This window comes from Scyliorhinus torazame, chromosome 11 (genome assembly GCF_047496885.1).
Source record: "Scyliorhinus torazame isolate Kashiwa2021f chromosome 11, sScyTor2.1, whole genome shotgun sequence".
Classification (NCBI taxonomy): domain Eukaryota; kingdom Metazoa; phylum Chordata; class Chondrichthyes; order Carcharhiniformes; family Scyliorhinidae; genus Scyliorhinus; species Scyliorhinus torazame.
Window position 1 is genome coordinate 229,235,365 of NC_092717.1, and position 22,372 is coordinate 229,257,736.

Below are 22,372 nucleotides of genomic sequence, written 5' to 3' on the forward strand. Positions count from 1 at the left end.
GGTAGTCTGTGTAGAGGTATTACAGTACCTGGTAATGCTGCAACACCATTGGTAGATATTGTATGTTTCCCATTGGCCAAGCTGTGTGGTAGCTCCGCCCTGCTAGGTGGGGTAAAAGAGCCCGTGCCGCCCCAGCAGCCTTCTTTCTGTACCTGAGCTGCTGGGGGAAACATCCAGCTTATTAAAGCCTTCAGTTGGACTATAACCTCGCTTTAGTGGTCATTGATCGTGCATCACAGTCAAAAGAAAGTGTAGATGTCATCAGGCATGGTCAGGAGGGGGCCCTGGTCTGTGATACTTCCTTCCCCCTTCACAGTTGAGAGGTTTGCCAGATGAAGAATGGCCACTTGAGCCCAGTGCACGAGGAACCACACCTCAATATGAGATAACATCTCCAAAAAGAAAAAATTCAGTTAAAGCCTCACCAATGTGAATGCAGTCAGGTGAGCAGCCTTTCCCCCCACCAGACCTGTGTTTGTGAGATGCCAGAGTCCTCCTGTTCCTCCGCATGGCAGTGTGCTCATGTTCCACTTGCTGAATCCTTTGTTTTGATGTCACAAGCTGTAATTCTAACTCATGGATGTTCACCTGGAAGGTGCAAGAGTGAAGAATCAAAACATTTAAAAAAGATTTCTAAACTGTAAGTACAATTGAAGGCTCTAGGTAATTGCGATTACGTTTTTTGTGCTTTTCACAAAAAGAATAAAATGTTTATGGAGAAAAATAAACTATATTACATTAGACAAAAAGGTTGTAAAGATTTCAATACAAACAACAGCAAAGGGGTCAAATGACATTACTCCTTCACCCTGTACATTTACAGATACCTACAAATCCACTCTAATATTCATGGTAAGTATGCAGTACACATAAACTAGTAGGTGACCTATGATTGGACACACCACACTTCAAACCAAATGACAGATGCCACTAAAGCAGGTTGAAAAGATTTCTTATCAGCTTCCCCAAATGTTTGTTACACCGGGAAACAACTGATCTCACTCCGGCTTTCCCAAATAACGCTTCCACACGGACATCTTCAAGGATCTACCTCCAGAGTTTCAATCTCACCTTCCATTGTTCCTTTCACCTGGATCGCCGCTTACACCCACAATTCATCTTCCACTCTCAGGTATTCAGCCGTGCCAAGCAGACACCACTTGCCCTCATGGCCCGCAGCGCAGGTTAAACATAGAGTCAAAGATATTTACAGCATGGAAACAGACCCTTTAGCCCAGCTTGTCCATGCCGGCCAGTTTCTATCACTAAGCTAGTCCCAATTGCCCCAAAGGTTATTCCAAAAGTCTCAAGAATAAGTAAGAATATTGTAGTAAACAGCCATGTTCAAAAATGTTAATGGCCTCAGAAAAACATAAAGCGAGCGGCAATTATCCCAGTTGGCAGCAAAAAAAAGGCAAATGTGGAAACACACTAAGAAGCAAGAGCATAGCAACGGCTAAAGTCATTTTCTTCCCAATATATATAAGAGGAAATTTCTGCTCATCGCATACCATTGTAAAAGTATAACAGTGAAGGAAACATTGGCGGTGATCCTCCAGACACGCTGCTCCGGAAAAGCAGCTCGCCACACGCGGCACAACGAGGCTGTTGAAAGTTGGGCTCCGAGGACCCCAAATGAATTCCTGACCCCCATCCCAGCCCGAACGACACCCCGGCTTGCAATGCCTCACAAGATTCAATACAATCTCGCAAGGCGTTGCAAGGTGAATCCCGCCCAGGATGGGCGGAGTCATTTTTGGTAAATCTGCATATTAGAGCGAGGCAGTGCAGATCCCCGAGGTACCATTCAATCCCTTTGCCTCGGTGACCTCGGGCAAGTGCCGTTTTGTACTGATCCCCACGGAATGGCACTCGTGGGGGTCTCCAAGAGGATCGGAGGCCCCCAGGTGCATGCCCTTTGGGCAGGGTGGTGCCCTGTCACTGATGGTGCCATCTAGGTGCGAGCCTGGCACTGCCAAGGTACCCAGTGGCACTGCCAGGTTGGTAATGCCAAAAGCTGTCATTTTCTGCGCCTGTGCAATTGGGTCAGAGTTGCCCTAAGTGGGCGTTGGGGTGTCGTTCGGGCTGGGATGGGGGTCAGGAATTCATTTGGGGTCCTCGGAGATCATTAAAAATGGCCTCCTTCTGCACTGATAATTCTATGAATTACTCTTGGGCGGCCAATTAGGAAGTGGGTTGTGGGGGAGGGATCGGCATGGGGTCAGATGGAGGCGGCCTTGTGTAGGGAAACGACTTTGAGGGCTTTGTTGTCGGCGCCTCTGCCATTCTCACTAGCCAGGTACTCCGTGTGCCCAGTGGTGGTGTCGGCCCGAAGGGTGTGGGCAGTAGAGGCAGCATTTGGGACTGGAGGGTGCCTTGGTGTGGGCACTGATCTGCAACAACCATAGGTTTGTGCCGGGGGGATTGGATGCAAGATTTTGGGGGTGTCGTCAGGCAGGGATTGAGTGATTTGGCGATCTGTTCATAGGGGGCAAATTTGCCAAGTTGGAGGACCTGGAGAAAGTGTACGTGTTGCCCAGGGGGGTACTGTTTTAGGTACCTGCAGGTCCGAGACTTTCTGAGGAGAGAGGTGCTGTCCTTTCCTGGGCTGCTGCCCCTGGGGTTGCAAGACAAGGTGCTGCTGAGGGATAAGATAGGGGAGGGGAAGGTGTCTGATGTCCATAAGGAGTTGATGGGTTGGGAGGGAGTCCTGGTGGTGGTCATAAAGCATGAGCTGGGAGGGCAGATGGAGGGCGAGACGTGGGCAGAGGCCTTGCGAAGGGTGAATGCGTCCTTGCTGTGCCGGATCTGGCAGGGTTCGAGGACATGGCCGAGGTGCCGGGATGCAGGTGGTCCCGAGTCCAGAGATGGCGATATTCGGGGTGTTGGGAGATCCGGGAGTCCAGGGAGTGAGAGAGGCCCATGTCTCAGCCTTTGTCTCCCTGATAGCCCGGAGACGTATTTTGGTCAGGTGGCGGGACTCAAAGCCGCCGAAAGTGGGGATGTAGGTGAGCGACCAGCCCAAATTCCTGAGGCTGGAGATGGTCAAGTTCGTCTCGACAGGGTCGGTGGATGGGTTCACCTGGAGGTGGAAGCCATTTATTTATTTTTCCAAGGAGGTTTGAGGGGTCAGTGGGGGAGGGGGGGAAGAGAATGGGGGGCAAGTGGGTGAAAATGGGACGGTAGGATGGGAGAGAGGGTGGTATCAGGAGAGCGGGGGAGGAGTGGGTGTTGGTTGGTCACAATGCTGTTTGGTTGTTCTTCTGCTTTCGTTTGTTTATATGAAAATGCCTTGAATAAAATACTTTAAAAAAAGAAAAATATAATGGTTGGAAATTATGATTTACACACATTTTCCATATGCAAATCTTTTTTTTAAATTCTTAGAGTAAGAGTTTTTTTTTAATCTGTCAGTTTCAGCTAACAGCCAAAACTTCCCTTGAATAGACCAATTTTTTATCCACAGACAAAATAAAAGGCAATCATAAATAAGCTTGCAGCCTTGTTTCGATCAAATCCGGTATGGACCCTGAACCTAGGTTACTCTTACAGGGCAAGTGTTGTGAATTCTATAGCACTCCAGGCTAACAGTATTTTATGTATACACATCTACTCGACAAGGAAAAAGTGCTACAGTTATGCACAAAAATACAGAACTTACAGTGAGTTTAGAGATGGTTTCACTCTGTTCCTTGTTGGTTTTAATTTCTTTATCATAACGTTTCTGTAGGGCATTGTACATCTGTAGCAGTCGACTGGATAAACAAAGACAATATATTTAGTTCCAGAACATGGAAAATAGGAATCGTAGAACTTACAGTGCAGAAGGAGGCCATTCGGCCCATCGAGTCTGCACAGGCCCTTGGAAAGAGCAGCCTACTTAAGCCCACACCTCCACCCTATCCCCGTAACCCAGTAACGCCACCTAACCTTTTGGACACTAAGGGGCAATTTAGCATGGACAATCCACCTAACCTGCACATCTTTGGACTGTGGGAAGAATCTGGGGCACCCGGAGGAAACCCACGCAGACACAGGGAGAAAGTGCAAACTCCACACAAGCAATTATCCGAGGCCGGAATTGAACCCGGGTCCCTGGAGCTGTGAGGCAGCAGAGCTAACCACTGCGCCACCGTGCCGCCCACTGTGAAGTAGGTTATTCACCCCTTCGAGCTTGCTCCGCCATTCGATATAACCATTGCTGATCCTCTATCTCAACACCATACACCAGCTCTCTCACCCTTCGAGTGAAACATTTTTCCTCATCTTAGTCCTAATTGGTCTGTCCCATATCCTGAGACTGTGGCCTCTTGTTCTGAACTCCCCAGCCAGAGGAAACACCATCCCTGCTACAAGTCTAACCAGTCCTGTCAAAATTTTATACATATCTGTATCATATTCCCGTACCCCGAACAGGCGCCGGAATGTGGCGACTAGGGGATTTTCACAGTAACTTCATTGAAGCCTACTTGTGACAATAAACGATTATTATTATATCTCTGTGGAACTCTTTGCCGCTGAAGGCTGTGGAGGCCAAATCACTGAGTGTCTTTAAGACAGAGATAGGTAGGTTCTTGATTAATGAGGGGATCAGAGGTTATGGGGAGAAGGCAGGAGAATAGGGATGAGAAAATATCAGCCATGATTGAATGACGGAGCAGACTCAATGGGCCGAGTGGTCGAATTCTGCTCCTATGTCTTATGGTCTTATATCAATGGGATCCATTTGCATTCCTCCAAACTCAAGTGAATACAGGTCTGGATAACCCAATCTATGCTCATATTACAATTCCGCCATCCCAAGAATTTCTCTGGTAAACCTTTGCTTCACTCACTCTATGGCAAGTATATCCTTTCTTCGGTAAGGAGGCCAAAACAGCACACAACCTTCCAGGTGTGATCCCACCATGGCCCTGTGCAGCTGCAGTAAGACATCCTTGCTCCTGTACTTAAATCCTCTTGCAATGATGGCCAACATTGTCTTCCTACTTGCTTGCTGCATTTGCCTGCTTGCTTTCAGTTACTGATGTACAAGGACACCCAACAGGATCACCATTTCTGAAATAATGCATTCTGCTCCCCTCAGGGCATTAAGACCATGTGATATGGCACTGGTATCACATGTAGGCACAATGGGTAAGAAAGGCAGCATATTGCCAACAGATTGCCAGATATTTTGATTATAATTCGACAACTGATCATAGTGTGACCCATGGGCTACTAGGACAGTACCATAACCACAAGGCTACACATGTCCCAGTAACTTGCGTTCATCCTAAAGCTCCAATTCAAATAAGAGCAGGTAGCTCACCAGCTGCCCTGACCAACATTTGTTTTTTTTGTTTTTAAAATAATTTTTATTAAAGGTTTTCATAAAATATCAATAACAAAATTAGAAAGAAAAAAGAACCCAACAGGGTTAAGTACAAAACACAATCTAAAAAAGCAACCCCCAAACCCCTCCCCCCCCGTACTGAATAATAAATTAACATTAACACCCCGACTTAAGACAACAGGTGTATACACCCCCTCAGACCCTTCCAGTGTAAATAACATAAACAAAAATAAAGTAAACCGCCCCCCCACCACCCCCCGAGCTGCTGCTGCCATTGATCAATGTCTATCGTTCTGCCAGGAAGTCTAAGAACGGTTGCCACCGCCTAAAGAACCCTTGTACCGACCCTCTCAAGGTGAATTTCACCCTCTCCAATTTAATGAACCCTGCCATATCGCTGATCCAGGATTCCACGCTTGGGGGCCTCGTATCTTTCCACTGAAGGAGAATCCTTCGCCGGGCTACCAGGGACGCAAAGGCCAGAATTCCGGCCCCTATCGCCTCCTGCATTCCCGGCTCCTCTGCCACCCCAAATATTGCGAGCCCCCAGCCCGGTTTGACCCTGGATCCTACCACCCTCGACATCGTCCTCGCTACGCCCATCCAAAATTCCTCCAGCGCTGGGCATGCCCAGAACATATGGGTGTGATTTGCTGGGCTCCCTGAGCACCTAACACACCTGTCCTCACCCCCAAAGAACCTGCTCATCCTTGTCCCGGTCATGTGTGCCCTGTGCAGCACCTTAAACTCTATGAGGCTGAGCCTCGCGCATGAAGAGGAAGAGTTCACCCTCCCTAGGGCATCTGCCCACGTCCCCTCTTCGATCTCCTCTCCCAACTCCTTCTCCCACTTACCTTTCAACTCCACCACCGAGGCCTCCTCCTGCATCACCTGGTAAGTTTCCGAGATCTTCCCCACTCCCACCCCCCCCCCCCCCCCCCCCCCACCCCCCCCCCCCACCCCCCCGAGAGCACCCTGTCCTGTACTGTGTGTGGCAGTAGCCGTGGGAATTCCACCATCTGCCGTCTGGCAAACGCCCTTACCTGTAAGTACCTGAAGGTGTTCCCCGGGGGAGCCCGTACTTCTCCTCCAGCTCACCCAAGCTCGCGAACTTCCCGTCCACAAACAGGTCCCCCAACTTTCATATGCCTGCCCTGTGCCACCCCGAAAACCCTCCACCTGTTCTTCCTGGGGCGAACCGGTGGTTCCCCCGTAATGGGGTCCAAGCCGAGGCCCTAACTTCCCCCCATGCCGCCTCCACTGCCCCCAAATTTTGAGGGCCGCCATCACCACTGGGCTCGTGGTATACCTCCTTGGAGGGAGTGGCAGCGGTGCCGTTGCCAGCGCCCCCAGACTCGTACCCACACAGGACGCCGTCTCCAGCCTCTTCTATGCAGCCCCCTCCCCCTCCATCACCCACTTGCGCACAATTGTCGCATTGGCGGCCCAGTAGTACCCACAGAGGTTGGGCAGCGCCAGCCCTCCCCTATCTCTACTCCGCTCCAGGAACACCCTTCTCACCCTCGGAGTCCCTCGCGCCCACACAAACCCCATTATACTCCTGTTAACCTGCCTGAAAAAAGCCTTCGGGATAAACACGGGGAGGCACTGGAACAGGAACAAAAACCTTGGGAGCACCGTCATTTTGATTGACTGCACCCTACCCGCCAGGGACAGCGGCAACGCGTCCCACCTCTTGAACTCCTCCTCCATTTGCTCCACCAGCCTTGTAAAGTTAAGCCTATGCAGGGCCCCCCCAGCTCCTGGCCACCTGGACCCCCAAATATCTGAAACTCCTCTCCGCCCTTTTTAGTGGGAGCTCGCCAATCCCCCTCTCCTGGTCCCCTAGCTGAACTACGAACAGTTCGCTCTTCCCCATATTGAGCTTGTACCCCGAAAAGTCCCCGAATTCCCAACCATCCTCATTACCTCTGGCATTCCTCCCACCGGGTCCGCCACATACAGCAGCAGGTCGTCCGCATAAAGCGACACCCTATGCTCCTCCCCACCCCGCACCAACCCCCTCCAGTTCCTCGACTCTCTCAGTGCCATAGCCAGGGGTTCAATCGCCAGTGCGAAGAGCAGGGGGGACAGGGGACACCCGTCTCGTCCCTCGGTGCAACCGAAAGTACTCGGACCTCCTCCTATTTGTGGCCACACTCGCCATCGGGACCTCGTACAACAGCCTAACCCACCTGACAAACCCCTCCCCAAACCCGAACCTCTTCAGCACCTCCCACAGATACCCCCACTCTACCCTATCGAAGGCTTTCTCAGCGTCCATCGCCACCACTATCATCGCCTCCCCCTCCCTCGCCGGCATCATGATAACGTTCAAAATCCGTCGCACATTCGCGTTCAACTGTCTCCCCTTCATAAACCCCGTCTGGTCTTCATGGATGATCTGCGGCACACAATCCTCAATCCTCGTGGCTAAGACCTTCGCCAGCACCTTGGCATCTACATTTAGCAAGGAAATCGGTCTGTAAGACCCACATTGCAGGGGATCCTTGTCCCGCTTCAGGATCAAGGAGATCAGTGCCCGGGACATCATCGGGGGTAAAGCCCCCCCCTCCCTTGCCTCATTAAAGGTCCTAACTAACATCGGGCCCAACAGGTCCATATATTTTTTATAGAACTCGACCGGGAAACCGTCCGGCCCCGGTGCCTTCCCCGCCTGCATGCTTCCTATCCCTTTGATCAGCTCCTCCAACCCAATCGGGGCCCCCAGTCCCGCCACCAGTCCCTCTTCCACCTTTGGAAACCTCAATTGGTCCAGGAAACGGCCCATCCCTCCCTCCTCCCGTGGGGGCTCGGATCGGTACAATTCCTCGTAGAAGTCCGTGAAGACCCCATTGATGCCAACCCCACTCCGCACCACGCTCCCTCCCCTGTCCTTAACTCCCCCGATCTCCCTAGCTGCGACCCGCTTCCAAAGCTGATGCGCCAGCATCCGGCTTGCCTTTTCCCCATACTCGTAGACCGCCCCCTGGGCCTTCCTCCACTGCACCTCCGCCTTCCTGGTGGTCACCAGGTCGAATTCGGCCTGGAGGCTGTGCCTCTTCCTCAACAATCCTTCCTCAGGTTCTTCCGCATACCTCCTGTCTACCCTCACCATCTCCCCCACCAGCCTCTCCCTCTCCCCCCGCTCCCTCCGCTCCTTGTGGGCCCTGATGGAGATCAGCTCTCCCCTCACCACCGTCTTCAGTGCCTCCCATACCATCCCCACTCGGACCTCCCCGTTGTCGTTGGTCTCCAAGTACCTCTCTATACTTCCTCGGACCCGCTCGCTCACCTCCTCGTCCGCCAACAGCCCCACCTCCAAGCGCCACAGCGGGCGCTGGTCCCTCTCCTCCCCCATCTCCAAGTCCACCCAATGCGGGGCGTGGTCCAAAATGGCTATTGCCGAATACTCGGTATCCTCTACTCTCGCTATCAGCGCCCTTCTCAAAATGAAAAAGTCGATTCGAGAATAAGCCTTATGGACATGTGAGAAGAATGAAAATTCCCTAGCCCCCGGCCTTGCAAATCTCCAAGGGTCCACCCCTCCCATTTGGTCCATAAATCCCCTCAACACTCTAGCCGCCGCCGGCTTCCTACCCGTCCTAGACCTGGAGCGATCCAGTGCAGGATCCAACACCGTGTTAAAGTCTCCCCCCATTATCAGGCCCCCCACTTCCAAGTCTGGGATCCGACCCAACATACGCCGCATAAAACCCGCATCGTCCCAGTTCGGAGCATACACATTGACCAGTACCAGCCTCTCTCCCTGCAACTTACCACTTACCATTATGTACCTACCGCCATTATCTGCCACAATGTTCGACGCCTCGAATAACACCTTCTTTCACACCAAGATCGCCACCCCTCGATTTTTGGCATCTAGCCCCGAGTGAAACACCTGACCTACCCACCCTTTCCTCAGTCTTACCTGGTCTGCCACCTTCAGGTGTGTCTCCTGGAGCATAACCACATCCGCCTTGAGCCTCTTCAGGTGCGCGAACACGCGGGCCCACTTAACCGGCCCATTCAGTCCTCCTACATTCCAGATTGTCAGCCGGATAAGGGGGCTACCCGCCCCCCTCCCCCGCCGACTAGCCATGACCCCCTCCTCGGCCAGCCACGCGCCTGCACCCCACACCCGGCCCGTTCCCCACAGCGGCATACCCCCGTCTTGACCCACCCCACTCGCTCCAGCTCCTCCTTGAACTCCTTGAACTTAGCAGCAGCAACTCGATTCCCCCCCGCCCCCCCCCCACCCCCCGCCCCCCCACCCCCGCCCCCCACCCCCACCTAGGACCCATCCTAACTGGTTTACTCCCACCATTGCACTTCCGCAAGTCAGCTGACTCCTGCTGACCCCGGCCACTCCCGCCTCCCCTTCGACTCCTCCCATTGTGTGGCACACCCTCCTCTCCCGCTCCCCATTGTGACCAACATTTGTTCATCAACCATCACCACCAAGAGTAGGTCATTGGCCATTCATCTCATTGTTGCTTTTAAGATGCTGGTGGCATGGAATTTTTTTTCAAATTAATTTACGGGATGTTGGCGTCGCTGGTTAGGCCAGCATTTATTGCTCATCCCTAGTTGCCCTTCAGAAGGTGGTGATGAGTTGCCTTCTTGAACCGCTAAAGTCCTTGAGGTGTAGGTACACCCACTGTGCTGTTAGCGAGTTCCCCAGTGACAGTGAAGGAGCGGCGATATATTTCCAAGTCAAGGTGGTGAGTGACTTGGAGGAGAACCTACAGGTGGTGGATGATATGTTGGGTGTTCTGGATCACATACAGGTCACCAACACTTGAAATAGTGCAACGCTATTTTATTGAATCATTAACTGTTTAAACATACTTAAACTGTGGGTTAATACGAAACTAGCTTTAACTAAAGACCTCTGCCTTGTCCTAACCAGTCGATGCACTCAGCACATGGTGAATGTCTGTGTTGCAGGCTGTGAGCTCTGTCCTCCTAGCTAGATGCTACTCGAATGAGCGGGAACTCTGATGCTCCCTGTCTTTATAGTGCGTGTGCTCTCACTGGTGATTGGCTGCGGTGTTGTATATGTTGATTGGTCCCACTGTGTGTCCATCAGTGTGTGTCTGCACCATGATATACTGGTGTAAATTATGACATCCCCCCTTTTATAAAAAATGCATCTGCGTGGCAATAAATAGTGTGTGGTGAATTGTCCTGACTACGTGTGTGCAAAATATTTACAGGACAATGGACATAAAAACTAAGCTATTTACATGGGAAGGTGCCTGGTGCAGGAAAAAACAGTGTGTCACAAGAATAACGAGATGGACACTATATACAAACCACTTGAACGATTAGACGGAAGAACACAACACATCAGAAAGTCCATAAGTCCACAAAGTTCACAAATTAAGTCTCTGAGGTGGGTAACGAATTCTGGTTGCCCGCCTCAAGGGTGGGTCGGGAGCCGCCGGCTGAGGAGCGGGCTGGACTGCGTCAGAGTGAGGAGGATGCAGGGGAGGATGCAGAGTGAGAAGAATGCAGAGTGACCGGAATCTCTGCATAGTCCAGGTCAGGGTCAACAGGAGGGCGTGGCCATGGTGGAGGATCATGTAGCAAGCGAGGAACGAGACGAAGGGCACGTCGATTGCGGTGCAGAATGGAGCCATCCGGTAGACGAACCAGGAACGAGCGGGGAGCCACCTGCCGAAGAACCACAGCGGTTGCAGACCAGCCACCATCTGGAAGATGGATGCGGATGTTGTTATCTGGAGCCAGAGCAGGGAGATCAGCTGCACGGGAGTTCATGAGCCGCCTTGTGCTGTGCACGAGACAGTTGCATTCGTTGAAGGACCGGAACGTGGTCGAGGTCTGGGACATGAATGGACGGCACCGTCGTCCTTTGGGTGCGGCACATGAGCAGCTGGGCTGGCGACAGGCCGGTGGACAGTGGGGCCGAGCGATAGGCCAGCAGGGCGAGGTAGAAATCGGACCCAGCATCGGCAGCCTTGCAGAGGAGCCGTTTGACTATGTGGACGCCCTTCTCCGCTTTGCCGTTGGATTGGGGGTGTGGTAGTATGTATTAGGGGTCATGTGGGACTGGAAGCCCTAATGTCATTGGCTGACAGATCCCGGGTCCTGGTTGGCCGTTGACCTCTAGCTCCGCCCTGAAGGCGGAGTATAAGAAGCCGGAGTCCTCCCCCGCAGGCCATTCTACTATCGAGCTGCGGGGGAACAGACACGCTTAATAAAGCCTCATCGACTTCACTCTATTCGTCTCACGGAGTCTTTGTGCGCTACAATTTATTAAGCGTGCCTAAAAAGGACTATGGAGCTCAGGATCATCCCGGAATGCCTGAGGATCAGCCCCCACGCAGTGAACGCGGCAGCAGCCTTCAAGCACTGGCAGACTTGTTTCGAGGCCTACCTCAGAACGGCCACCGGCTGGGTCACAGAAGACCAAAAACTACAGGTCCTGCACTCGAGGGTAAGCACGGAGATTTTCTCCCTCATCGAAGACGCGGAGGATTTCCAGACGGCGTTCGCAGCACTGAAAAGTCTCTATGTCCGCCCAGTTAACCAAATCTACGCTCGCTACCAGCTCGCGACGAGACGGCAAGGTCCCGGAGAATCGATGGACGAATTCTACGCCGCGCTGCTGATTTTGGGACGAGCCTGCAGCTGCCCCTCGGTGAACGCAAATGAACACATGGACATGTTAATGCGCGATGCTTTTGTGGCAGGTATGAATTCCTCCCAAATCCGCCAAAGACTTCTAGAAAGAGTAGCTAGGACTCTCAGAGGCCCGGGCCCTAGCAGCCTCCCTAGACGTGGCCGCTATAATACCCGCGCCTACGGCCCCGACCGCGCGGCAGCCCATTGGGCTCCGTACGTAACCGTCGCGACAAACCCCCCCCCCCCCCGGACACCCCACAGGTTTGCGCGGTCCAAACGCCAAGTCGCACCGGGGGCGCCCGCTACTATTTCTGCGGCCAGGCGAAACACCCCCGACAGCGCTGCCCGGCCCGCGCAGCAATCTGCAAGAGCTGCGGGAAAAAGGGCCATTTCGCGGTTGTGTGCCGGTCGCGCGAGGTCGCCGCTGTCCTGGGAGAACAGGGCCGTTTACGCTCCCCAACCCCCCCCAGCGCAACATGTACGACCCGCAGGCGCAACCGCTCTGGGTCCCGACCACCGCGGTCCCGGGAGAACAGGGAGCCCTGCACGCCGCTTACGCTCCCCAACCCCCCCCCCCCGCACCCCATGTATGACCCGCCGGCGCTACCACTTTGGGTCCCGACCACCGCTCTCCACGGAGAAGAGGGAGTTCTGCGCGTCTCTAACGCCCCCTTACCCCCCCCCCCCCCCCCCCCGCGCCCCACGTCTGACCCGCCGGCGCTAACAACTTGGGTCCCGACCACCGCTGTCCCCAGAGATGAGGGAGCCCCGCGCGGTCCTAGCGCTCCCCAACCCCCCCAGCGCCCCATGTGCAACCCGCAGACGCCGCCATTTTGGGTCCCGGCCACCACGAGGGGAGGGCGCCGCCATCTTGGAGCACCCCAGACCTGTACGATGCGTGGGGGCGGCCATTTTGTCCACCCACGCCGCCATCTTGTGACCCCCAGACATGTGCGATGTATGGGGGCAGCCATTTTGTTCATCCCCGACGCCATCTTGGACGGCAACAACGGACCCCACTCCACTACTACAACCACGTCTCGCTTCAATTACGCTCGATCAAGCTCGGCCCCGGACACTCCAGACGACGACGACAACGGTGCTAATAAACGGCCACGAGACACCATGCCTAGTCGACTCCGGGAGCACGGAGAGCTTTATCCACCCCGACACGGTAAGACGCTGTTCCTTGACCACCTATCCCAGCGCACAAAAGATTTCCCTAGCTGCAGGATCCCACTCCGTACAGATCCAAGGTTTCTGCATAGTTACCCTAACGGTGCAGGGGAGGGAGTTCCAAAACTACAAACTACACGTCCTTCCCCAACTCTGCGCCCCCACTTTACTGGGATTAGATTTCCAGTGCAATCTACAGAGCCTTACGTTCAAATTCGGCGGCCCAATACCCCCACTCACTATCTGCGGTCTCGCAACCCTCAAGGTGCAACCCCCGTCCTTGTTTGCGACCCTCACCCCGCATTGCAAACCCGTCGCCACTAGGAGCAGATGGTACAGCGCCCAGGACCTGACCTTCATTCGGTCCGAAGTCCAGCGGCTACTAAAGGAAGGCATAATCCAGGCCAGCAATAGTCCCTGGAGAGCGCAGGTGGTAGTAGTGAAGACAGGGGAGAAACAAAGGATGGTCATAGACTATAGCCAGACCATCAACAGGTACACACAACTAGACGCGTACCCTCTCCCCCGCATATCCGACATGGTCAATCGGATTGCCCAATATAAAGTCTTCTCCACCGTGGACCTCAAGTCCGCCTACCATCAGCTCCCCAACCGCCCAAGTGACCGCAAGTACACAGCCTTCGAGGCAGACGGGCGATTATACCATTTCCTAAGGGTCCCATTTGGCGTCACAAACGGGGTCTCGGTCTTCCAACGGGAGATGGACCGAATGGTTGATCAACATGGGTTGCGGGCCACGTTCCCGTATCTCGACAATGTAACCATCTGCGGCCACGACCAGCAGGACCACGACGCCAACCTCCAAAAATTCCTCCAGACCGCCAAAGCCTTGAACCTCACGTACAACGAGGACAAGTGCGTTTTTAGCACCAACCGGCTAGCCATTCTGGGCTACGTAGTGCGCAATGGGATAATAGGCCCCGACCCCGAACGTATGCGCGCCCTCATGGAATTTCCCCTCCCGCACTGCTCAAAAGCCCTGAAACGCTGCCTGGGGTTTTTTTCATACTACGCCCAGTGGGTCCCCCAGTACGCAGACAAGGCCCGCCCCCTAATACAGACCACGACCTTCCCTCTGTCGACAGAGGCTTGCCAGGCCTTCAGCCGCATCAAAGCGGATATCGCAAAGGCCACGATGCGCGCCATCCACGAGTCCCTCCCCTTCCAGGTTGAGAGCGACGCCTCCGACGTAGCTCTAGCAGCCACCCTTAACCAAGCGGGCAGACCCGTGGCCTTTTTCTCTCGAACCCTCCACGCTTCAGAAATCCGCCACTCCTCAGTGGAAAAGGAAGCCCAAGCCATAGTGGAAGCTGTGCGACATTGGAGGCATTACCTGGCCGGCAGGAGATTCACTCTCCTCACCGACCAACGGTCGGTAGCCTTCATGTTCGATAATGCACAGCAGGGCAAAATCAAAAACGACAAGATCTTAAGGTGGAGGATCGAGCTCTCCACCTTCAACTACGAGATTTTGTATTGTCCCGGAAAGCTGAACGAGGCGTCCGATGCCCTATCCTGCGGCACATGTGCCAACGCACAAATTAACCGCCTCCAAACCCTCCACGAGGACCTCTGCCACCCGGGGGTCACTCGGATTTTCCACTTTATCAAGTCCCGCAATCTCCCATACTCTTTAGAGGAGGTCCGTACAGTCACAAGGGACTGCCACATCTGCGCGAAATGCAAACCGCATTTTTTCAGGCCGGATGGTGCGCACCTGATTAAGGCTTCCCGCCCCTTTGAACGCCTTTGTCTCGATTTCAAAGGGCCCCTCCCCTCCACCGACCGCAACACATACGTTCTTAATGTGGTGGACGAATACTCCCGCTTCCCATTCGCCATTCCCTGCTCTGACATGACCGCGGCCACAGTCATTAAAGCCCTGAACACCATCTTCACACTGTTCGGTTGCCCCGCATACATCCACAGCGACAGGGGGTCCTCTTTCATGAGTGACGAGCTGCGCCAGTTCCTGCTCAGCAAGGGCACAGCCTCAAGCAGGACGACCAGCTACAACCCCCGGGGGAACGGGCAAGTAGAGAGGGGGAACGGCACGGTCTGGAAGACCGTCCTACTGGCCCAACGGTCCAGGGACCTCCCAGTTTCACGGTGGCAGGAGGTCCTCCCGGACGCTCTCCACTCCATCCGGTCGCTATTATGTATGAGCACTAATCAAACGCCTCATGAGCGTCTCCTTGTCTTCCCTAGGAGGTCCTCCTCTGGAACGTCGCTGCCGACCTGGCTGGCGGCCCCAGGACCCATCTTGCTCCGAAAGCATGTGCGGGCACACAAGGCGGACCCGTTGGTCGAAAGGGTTCACCTCCTCCACGCGAACTCGCAGTACGCTTACGTGGAGTACCCCGACGGCCGACAGGACACGGTCTCCCTGCGGGATCTGGCGCCCGCCGGCAACACACACACCCCCCCCGACACCATTCACCCAACCCCCCCCTTCCTGCCACCGCCGCACCCCGCGACCGCCCCCTTCCCAGGAGGATCGGTTCCCCTCCCCTCAGGCCCGACCAAGAATAAAGCCCAAGCTGAAACCGTAAGGCTCCCGGAGACGACAACACCGGTACAAGCACCACCACCACCACCGGGGCCGAGGCGATCGACACGGACGACCAGACCGCCCGACCGACTCGTGGCGTCGATCTAAATCAATATATGGACTTTTCACAAGAACATTTTGTTTTTCTCCCGATACCTTCTGTAAACAGTTGAAACAGGACAAAATTGTACATACTGTATTGCCATGTGAATGTTTTCCTCCCAGGACCAGCCCTGTAAACCCTTACCACCATGCAAAGCATCACCCCGCCGGGTTCATTTTTGACAAGGGGTGAATGTGGTAGTATGTATTAGGGGTCATGTGGGACTGGAAGCCCTAATGTCATTGGCTGACAGATCCCGGGTCCTGGTTGGCCGTTGACCTCTAGCTCCGCCCTGAAGGCGGAGTATAAGAAGCCGGAGTCCTCCCTCGCAGGCCATTCTACTATCGAGCTGCGGGGGAACAGACACGCTTAATAAAGCCCCATCGACTTCACTCTATTCGTCTCACGGAGTCTTTGTGCGCTACAGGGGGTACAGGGGACTGGATGTCACATGCATAAAGTTGTACATCCTGGTAAAGTTGGACCATTCCTGGCTTGCGAAGCAGGGGCCATTGTCCGACATCACAGTGAGTGGGATGCTGTGTCGAGCAAAGGTGTCCTTACAGGCACGGATGACTGCAGACGATGTGATATCGTGTAAATGTACCACCTCCGGGTAGTTTCAAAAGTAGTCTACAATCAGGACATAGTCCTTGCCCAACGCGTGGAACAGGTCAGTGCCGACCTTGGACCAAGGGGACGTGACCAACTCATGGGGCTGTAGGGTCTCACGTGGTTGGGCCAGCTGGAAGCACTGACAAGTGGGGCAGTTGAGCACTGTGTTGGCGATGTCGTCATTGATGCCGGGCCAGTACACTGCCTCTCGGGCCCGTCGGCGGCACTTCTCCACGCCAAGATGGCCCTCGTGTAGCTGTTCCAAGACGAGCTGGCGCATGCTGTGTGGGATGACAATGCGGTCCAGTTTCAGGAGAACACTATCGACTACCGCCAGATCATCTCTGATGTTGTAGAACTGCGGGCATTGGCCCTTGAGCCACCCATCTGTTAGGTGGCACATGACACGCTTTAGCAAAGGGTCAGCCGCTGTCTCGCGGCAAATTTGGACGAGGCATTCATCGGTGGCAGGTAGATTGGAGGCCACGAAGGCCACATGGGCGTCAACCTGGAAGACGAATCCCGCTGGGTCACACGGAGTGTTGACTGCCCTGGAGAGAGCGTCGGCAATGATTAGGTCTTTGCCCAGGGTGTATACCAGCTGGAAGTCGTATCGCCGGAGCTTGAGCAGAATGCGCTGGAGGCGAAGCGTCATGTCGTTCAAGTCTTTCTGTATTATATTGACCAGCGGGCGATGGTCGGTCTCGACGGTGAATTGGGGAAGGCCGTACACATAGTCATGAAACTTGACGACACCGGTCAACAGGCCCAGGCACTCCTTTTCTATCTGCGCGTAGCGCTGTTCCATGGGGGTCATGGCGCGTGACGCATATGCAACGGGGGCCCATAATGAGGCCTCATCACGTTGCAGGAGCACTGCCCCAATGCCAGATTAGCTGGCATCGGTCAAAATTTTTGTCTCTTTCGCTGGATCAAAAAAGGCTAAGACTGGGGCCGTGGTGAGATGGGTTTTGAGTTCTCTCCATTTGCGCTCGTGGGCAGGAAGCCATTGGAAGTCTGTCGTCTTCCTGATCAGGTTTCTGAGAGCCGTGGCATGAGAGGTGAGGTTAGGGATGAACTTCCCTAGGAAGTTGACCATGCTCAGAAATCGAAGGACTGCCCTTCTTGTCCTCTGGCGTTTTCATGGCTGTGATAGCAGCCACCCTGTCCGCATCCAGCCGTACACCCAACTGGGAGATGTGGTCCCCTTGAGTTCCGTCTGACCAAAGGAGCATTTGGCTCTGTTGAGGCATAGGCCCTGCTCCCGTATGCGTTTGAACACGCGCTGGAGGCGACTGACATGCTCCTGGACCAAATGGTTATGTCGTCGACATAGACGCGAACACCTTCAATGCCTTCCATCATTTGTTCCATGATTCTGTGGAACACTTCTGAAGTCGATATGATCCCAAACGGCATCCTGTTGTAACAATATCTGCCAAAGGGGGTGTTAAAGGTACATAGTTTCCTGCTGGATTTGTCGAGCTGGATTTGCCAGAATCCTTTCGAGGCGTCAAGTTTGGTGAAGAGCTTGGCGCGAGCCATCTCGCATGTGATCCCTTCGCGCTTGGGAATTGGATAATGCTCCCTCATGATATTGCGATTCAGATCCTTGGGATCAATGCAAATTCTCAGCTCGCCAGAAGGCTTTTATACGCACACCATGGAACTGGTCCAGTCGGTTGGTTCCGTAACTCTTGAGATCACTCCTTGGTCTTGGAGGTCCTGCAGCTGCTGCTTGAGGCGGTCCTTGAGGGGTGCTGGGACTCTGCGAGATGCATGCACCACAGGCATGGCGTTCTGTTTGAGTAGGATCTTGTAAGTATATGGGAGCGTGCCCATGCCTTCGAAGACGTCGTAGTGCTGGTCGATGATGGCGTCGAGTTGCGCCCTGAAGTCAGCGTCCTGGAAGGCAGGCGTGTCATCAGGAGAAAGAGAGTGAACTCTTTGAATGAGGTTCAACAGCTTGCACGCCTGTGCGCCAAGCAGGGAGTCCTTCGAGGAGCCCACAATCTCGAAAGGAAGGATGGCTTTCCGTGACTTGTGCGTCACTTCAAGTTGGCACGACCCGGTAGCAGGAATGATGTTGCCATTGTAGTCAAATAGCTGGCAGGCCGATGGAAGGATGGCTGGTTTGACACGAAGGCTTTGGAAAGCAGACCACGCCATGAGATTGGCGGAGGCACCAGTGTCCAGGCAGAATCGTATTTGGGACCGGTTGACCGTCAGGGTGGCACACCACTCATTGTCTGGATCGATGCTGTATACCGACAGCAGCTGGTGTCTTTGCTTCGGGGACAGCCTGTTTTTCGTTACGACACCGACTCGAAAAGGCGCCTTCGGGTCCTCGGTGTCACGGCTGTGTGGGAGGTCCGCATCGGACTCAGTGAACGTGGGTTGAATTGCCCGAACATTCCTGCGAGGCTGGCTGAAGCGATGGGAGCTGGCAGGCTGAGCTGCTCGATAGAAGGCAGCATAGTGGCCAAGTCTTCCACATCGTAGACATTGTCGAGATTTTTCAGGGCATTGCCGCTTTAAATGGGCAGAGCCACAGTTGCCGCACATCGTGACGTCAGCACGTTCGCTGCGCCACTGCGCATGCGCGGTGCGGTCGAGCGCGCCTGCGCATTACGTTCCTTAACGTCGCCATCCCCTCGTTTGGTGCATACAAGCGCGGGAGTCTGCGAAAAGCGTGCGAAATGGCCGCCCTCATCCAGGCTGAGGCCATGGAGGTGCTCAATCACTTGGACCCGTTCCGCCTCGTGAGGATCTTGCCGCGCCGTTTCAGCCACTTGTATATGGGAATACCGACTCGTGGCGTTTTCATGTAAGACACAGGTCTCGATGGCGGTCGCTAGGGTGAGTTGCTTTACTTTGAGGAGCTGCTGACATAGGGGGTCCGACTGAACACCGAAAACGATCTGGTCGCGTATCATGGAGTCGGAGGTGGGCCCGTAGCTGCAAGATTGCGCAAGGATGCGGAGGATTGGAAAGGTTCATCCTTACCCTGCAAACGCTGCTGGAACACGTAGTGTTCAAAACTTTCATTCACCTCTACGCTGCAGTGAGTGTCAAACCTGAGGAGGACCGTCTTGAACTTCGTCTTATCTTTATCATCTGCGAAAGTGAGAGAGTTGAAAATGTGGATGGCATGGACCCCGGCTGTGGAGAGGAGAAGAGCAATCTTTCTGGTGTCCGAGGCGCCCTCCCTGTCCGTGGCTTCGAGGAAGAGCTGGAAGCGCTGTTTGAAAATCTTCCAATTGGCCCCGAGGTTGCCGTCGATGCGGAACGGCAGCGGCGGGCTAATGTTGTCCATGTTGCAGGATGACGGAATGCTGGCGAAAGGCAGATCACTTGCAGGTAGGTCTAAGAAGTGCTAGTATCCCACCACACCTGGTATCATGATGTGTTGGGTGTTCTGGATCACAGACAGGTCACCAACACTTGAAATAGTGCAACACTATTTTATTGAATCATTAACTGTTTAAACATACTTAAACTGTGGGTTAATACGATACTAGCTTTAACTAAAGACCTCTGCCTTGTCCTAACCAGTCGATGCACTCAGCACATGGTGAATGTCTGTGTTGCAGGCTGTGAGCTCTGTCCTCCTAGCTAGCTGCAACTCGAATGAGCGGGAACTCTGATGCTCCCTGTCTTTATAGTGCGTGTGCTCTCACTGGTGATTGGCTGCGGTGTTGTGTATGTTGATTGGTCCCACTGTGTGTCCATCAGTGTGTGTCTGCACCATGATATACTGGTGTATATTATGACAGTGGGGTCCCCGTTACCTGCTGCTCTTCTCCTTCTAGGTGGTAGTTGTCGTGGGTTTGGAAGGTGCTGTCTGAGGAACCTTGGTGAGTTACTGCAGTGCATCTTGTAAATGGTACACACGGCTGTAACTGTTCGTCGGTGGTGGAGGGTTTGAATGTTTGTGGAAGGGGGAGCAATCAAGCGGGTTGCTTTGTCCTGGATGGTGTTGAGCTTCTTGAGTGTTGATGGAGCTGCACCCATGCAGGCGAGTGGAGAGTATTCCATTACACTCCTGACTTCTGTCTTGTACATGGTGGACAGGCTTTGGGGGTCAGGAGATAAGTTACTCGCTGAAGGATTCCTAGCCTTTGACCTGCCCTGGTAGCCACAGTATTAATAGTCCAGTTCAGTTTCTGATCAATGGTAACCCCCAGGATGTTGATTGTGGGGGATTCAGCGGTGGTAATGCCATTGAATGTCAAGGGGCGGTGGTTAGATCCTCTCCTGTAGGAGATGGTCATTGCCTGGCCCTTGTGTGGCACGAATGTAACTTGCCACTTGTCAGTCCATGTCTGGATATTGGCCAGGTCTTGCTGCATTTGGACATGGACTGCTTCATTATCTGAGGAGTCGCAAATGGTGATGAACATTGTGCAGTCATCCACAAACATCCCCACTTCTGACCTTATGATGGAAGGCAGGTCATTGATGAAGCAGCTGAAGATGGTTGGGCCGAGGACACTACCCTGAGGAACTCCTGCAGTGATGTCCTGGACTGAGATGATTGACCTCCAACCACCACAACCATCTTCCTCTGTGCCAGGTATGAATCCAACCAGCAAAGAGTTTTCCCCCTGATTCCCATTGACTCCAGTTTAGCTAGGGCTCCTTGATGCCATACTCGGTCAAATGCTGCCTTGATGTCAAGGGCAGTCACTCTCACCTCACCTCTGGCATTCAGCTCTTTTGTCCATGTTTGAACCAAGGCTGTAATGAGGTCAGGCACTGAGTGATCCTGGTAGAACCCAAACTCAGCGTCTGTGAGCAAGATATTGCTGAGTAAGTGCCGCCTGATAGCACTGTGAATGACTCCTTCCATCACTTTGCTGGTAATTGGCTGGGTTGGGTTTGTCCTGTTTCTTGGGTACAAGACGCCCCTATGCAATTTTCCACATTGCCGGGTGGATGCCAGTGTTGTAGCTGCACTGGAACAGTTTGGCTAGGGGTGCGGCACGTTCTGGAGCACAAGTCTTCAGTACTATTGAATAGTTGGCGTATTTCCCTAGTCGCTGCTCTTCAAGATAAATAAATATGTCTTCAGTAGTTTGAGACACTACCGAGGGACCAAGCAACAACATTTATTTCTTGGCATACAAAGAGGTTTCAAAAACGTCTATGAAAAGTCACTTGAAAATAACCTAAGAGCACAGGAATAAGTCGGTCATTCAACCCTCAGTGCCTGGTCTAGCATTCTATTAAATCACAGGTGATCTGGACCTCAACTCTTTTCCCATATTTCCCCCCAAATATTTCAATACTTTCACCCAAAAGAAATTCATCAAATAAAAGCAAAATACTGCGGATGCTGGAAATGTGAAATAGAAACAGAAAATGCAGAAAAATCTCTGCCGATCTGGCACCAATTGTGAAGAGGAAAACAGAGGTAATGTTTTGAGTCCGTAGACTCTTCACAGCTAAAGAGAGGGAGACAATGTGAAGGATTAAATAGTGTATAAGAGGGGGTGGAACAGTGGAGCAGAGTGGAAGGTCAGCGATAGGTGGGAGCTGGGAGAGATTGCAGCAAAGGTGCATAGGTCACAAGGCGGAGGAAGCATTAGTGGCAGCGTGAAGGACTATGGAATTGCTGATAAGCATTAAGGTAAGATTGCAGAATATGTTAACAGGAGATCAAAGGTCTATGCTCAGTGAAAGCAAAATGTAAGAACAAATGACAGGTGGTTGCATTGGGGCAAACATTTTTGGGATTAAAACAAGGGTAAAATGGAGGTGAAAGGTCACAGTCCAAAGTTGTTAAACTCAATATTGAGTCCGGAGGGCGGTAATGTGTCTAATCGTGCCTGTTCAGTCAAGCACAACACAAACTGCAGGAGCAGCACCTGATCTTCCCATTAGTTCTTACCTTTTGCTTTCACTGAGCATTAACCTT

General features: G+C 53.3%; 1 protein-coding gene across 3 annotated transcripts in view; it reads right to left on the bottom strand.

The window, feature by feature from the left end:
- Nucleotides 1–22,372, bottom strand: part of LOC140385831 (uncharacterized) — a 47,526-nt gene that overhangs the window by 8,385 nt on the left and 16,769 nt on the right. For all 3 annotated transcript variants that reach the window (XM_072468399.1, XM_072468400.1, XM_072468401.1), the window contains exons 4-5: nt 3,662–3,755; nt 426–588 (exon numbers count right to left, since the gene is read on the bottom strand). In XM_072468399.1, coding sequence (XP_072324500.1) covers nt 426–588; nt 3,662–3,755 — 257 coding nt within the window. The remainder of the gene's footprint in view (nt 1–425; nt 589–3,661; nt 3,756–22,372) is intronic.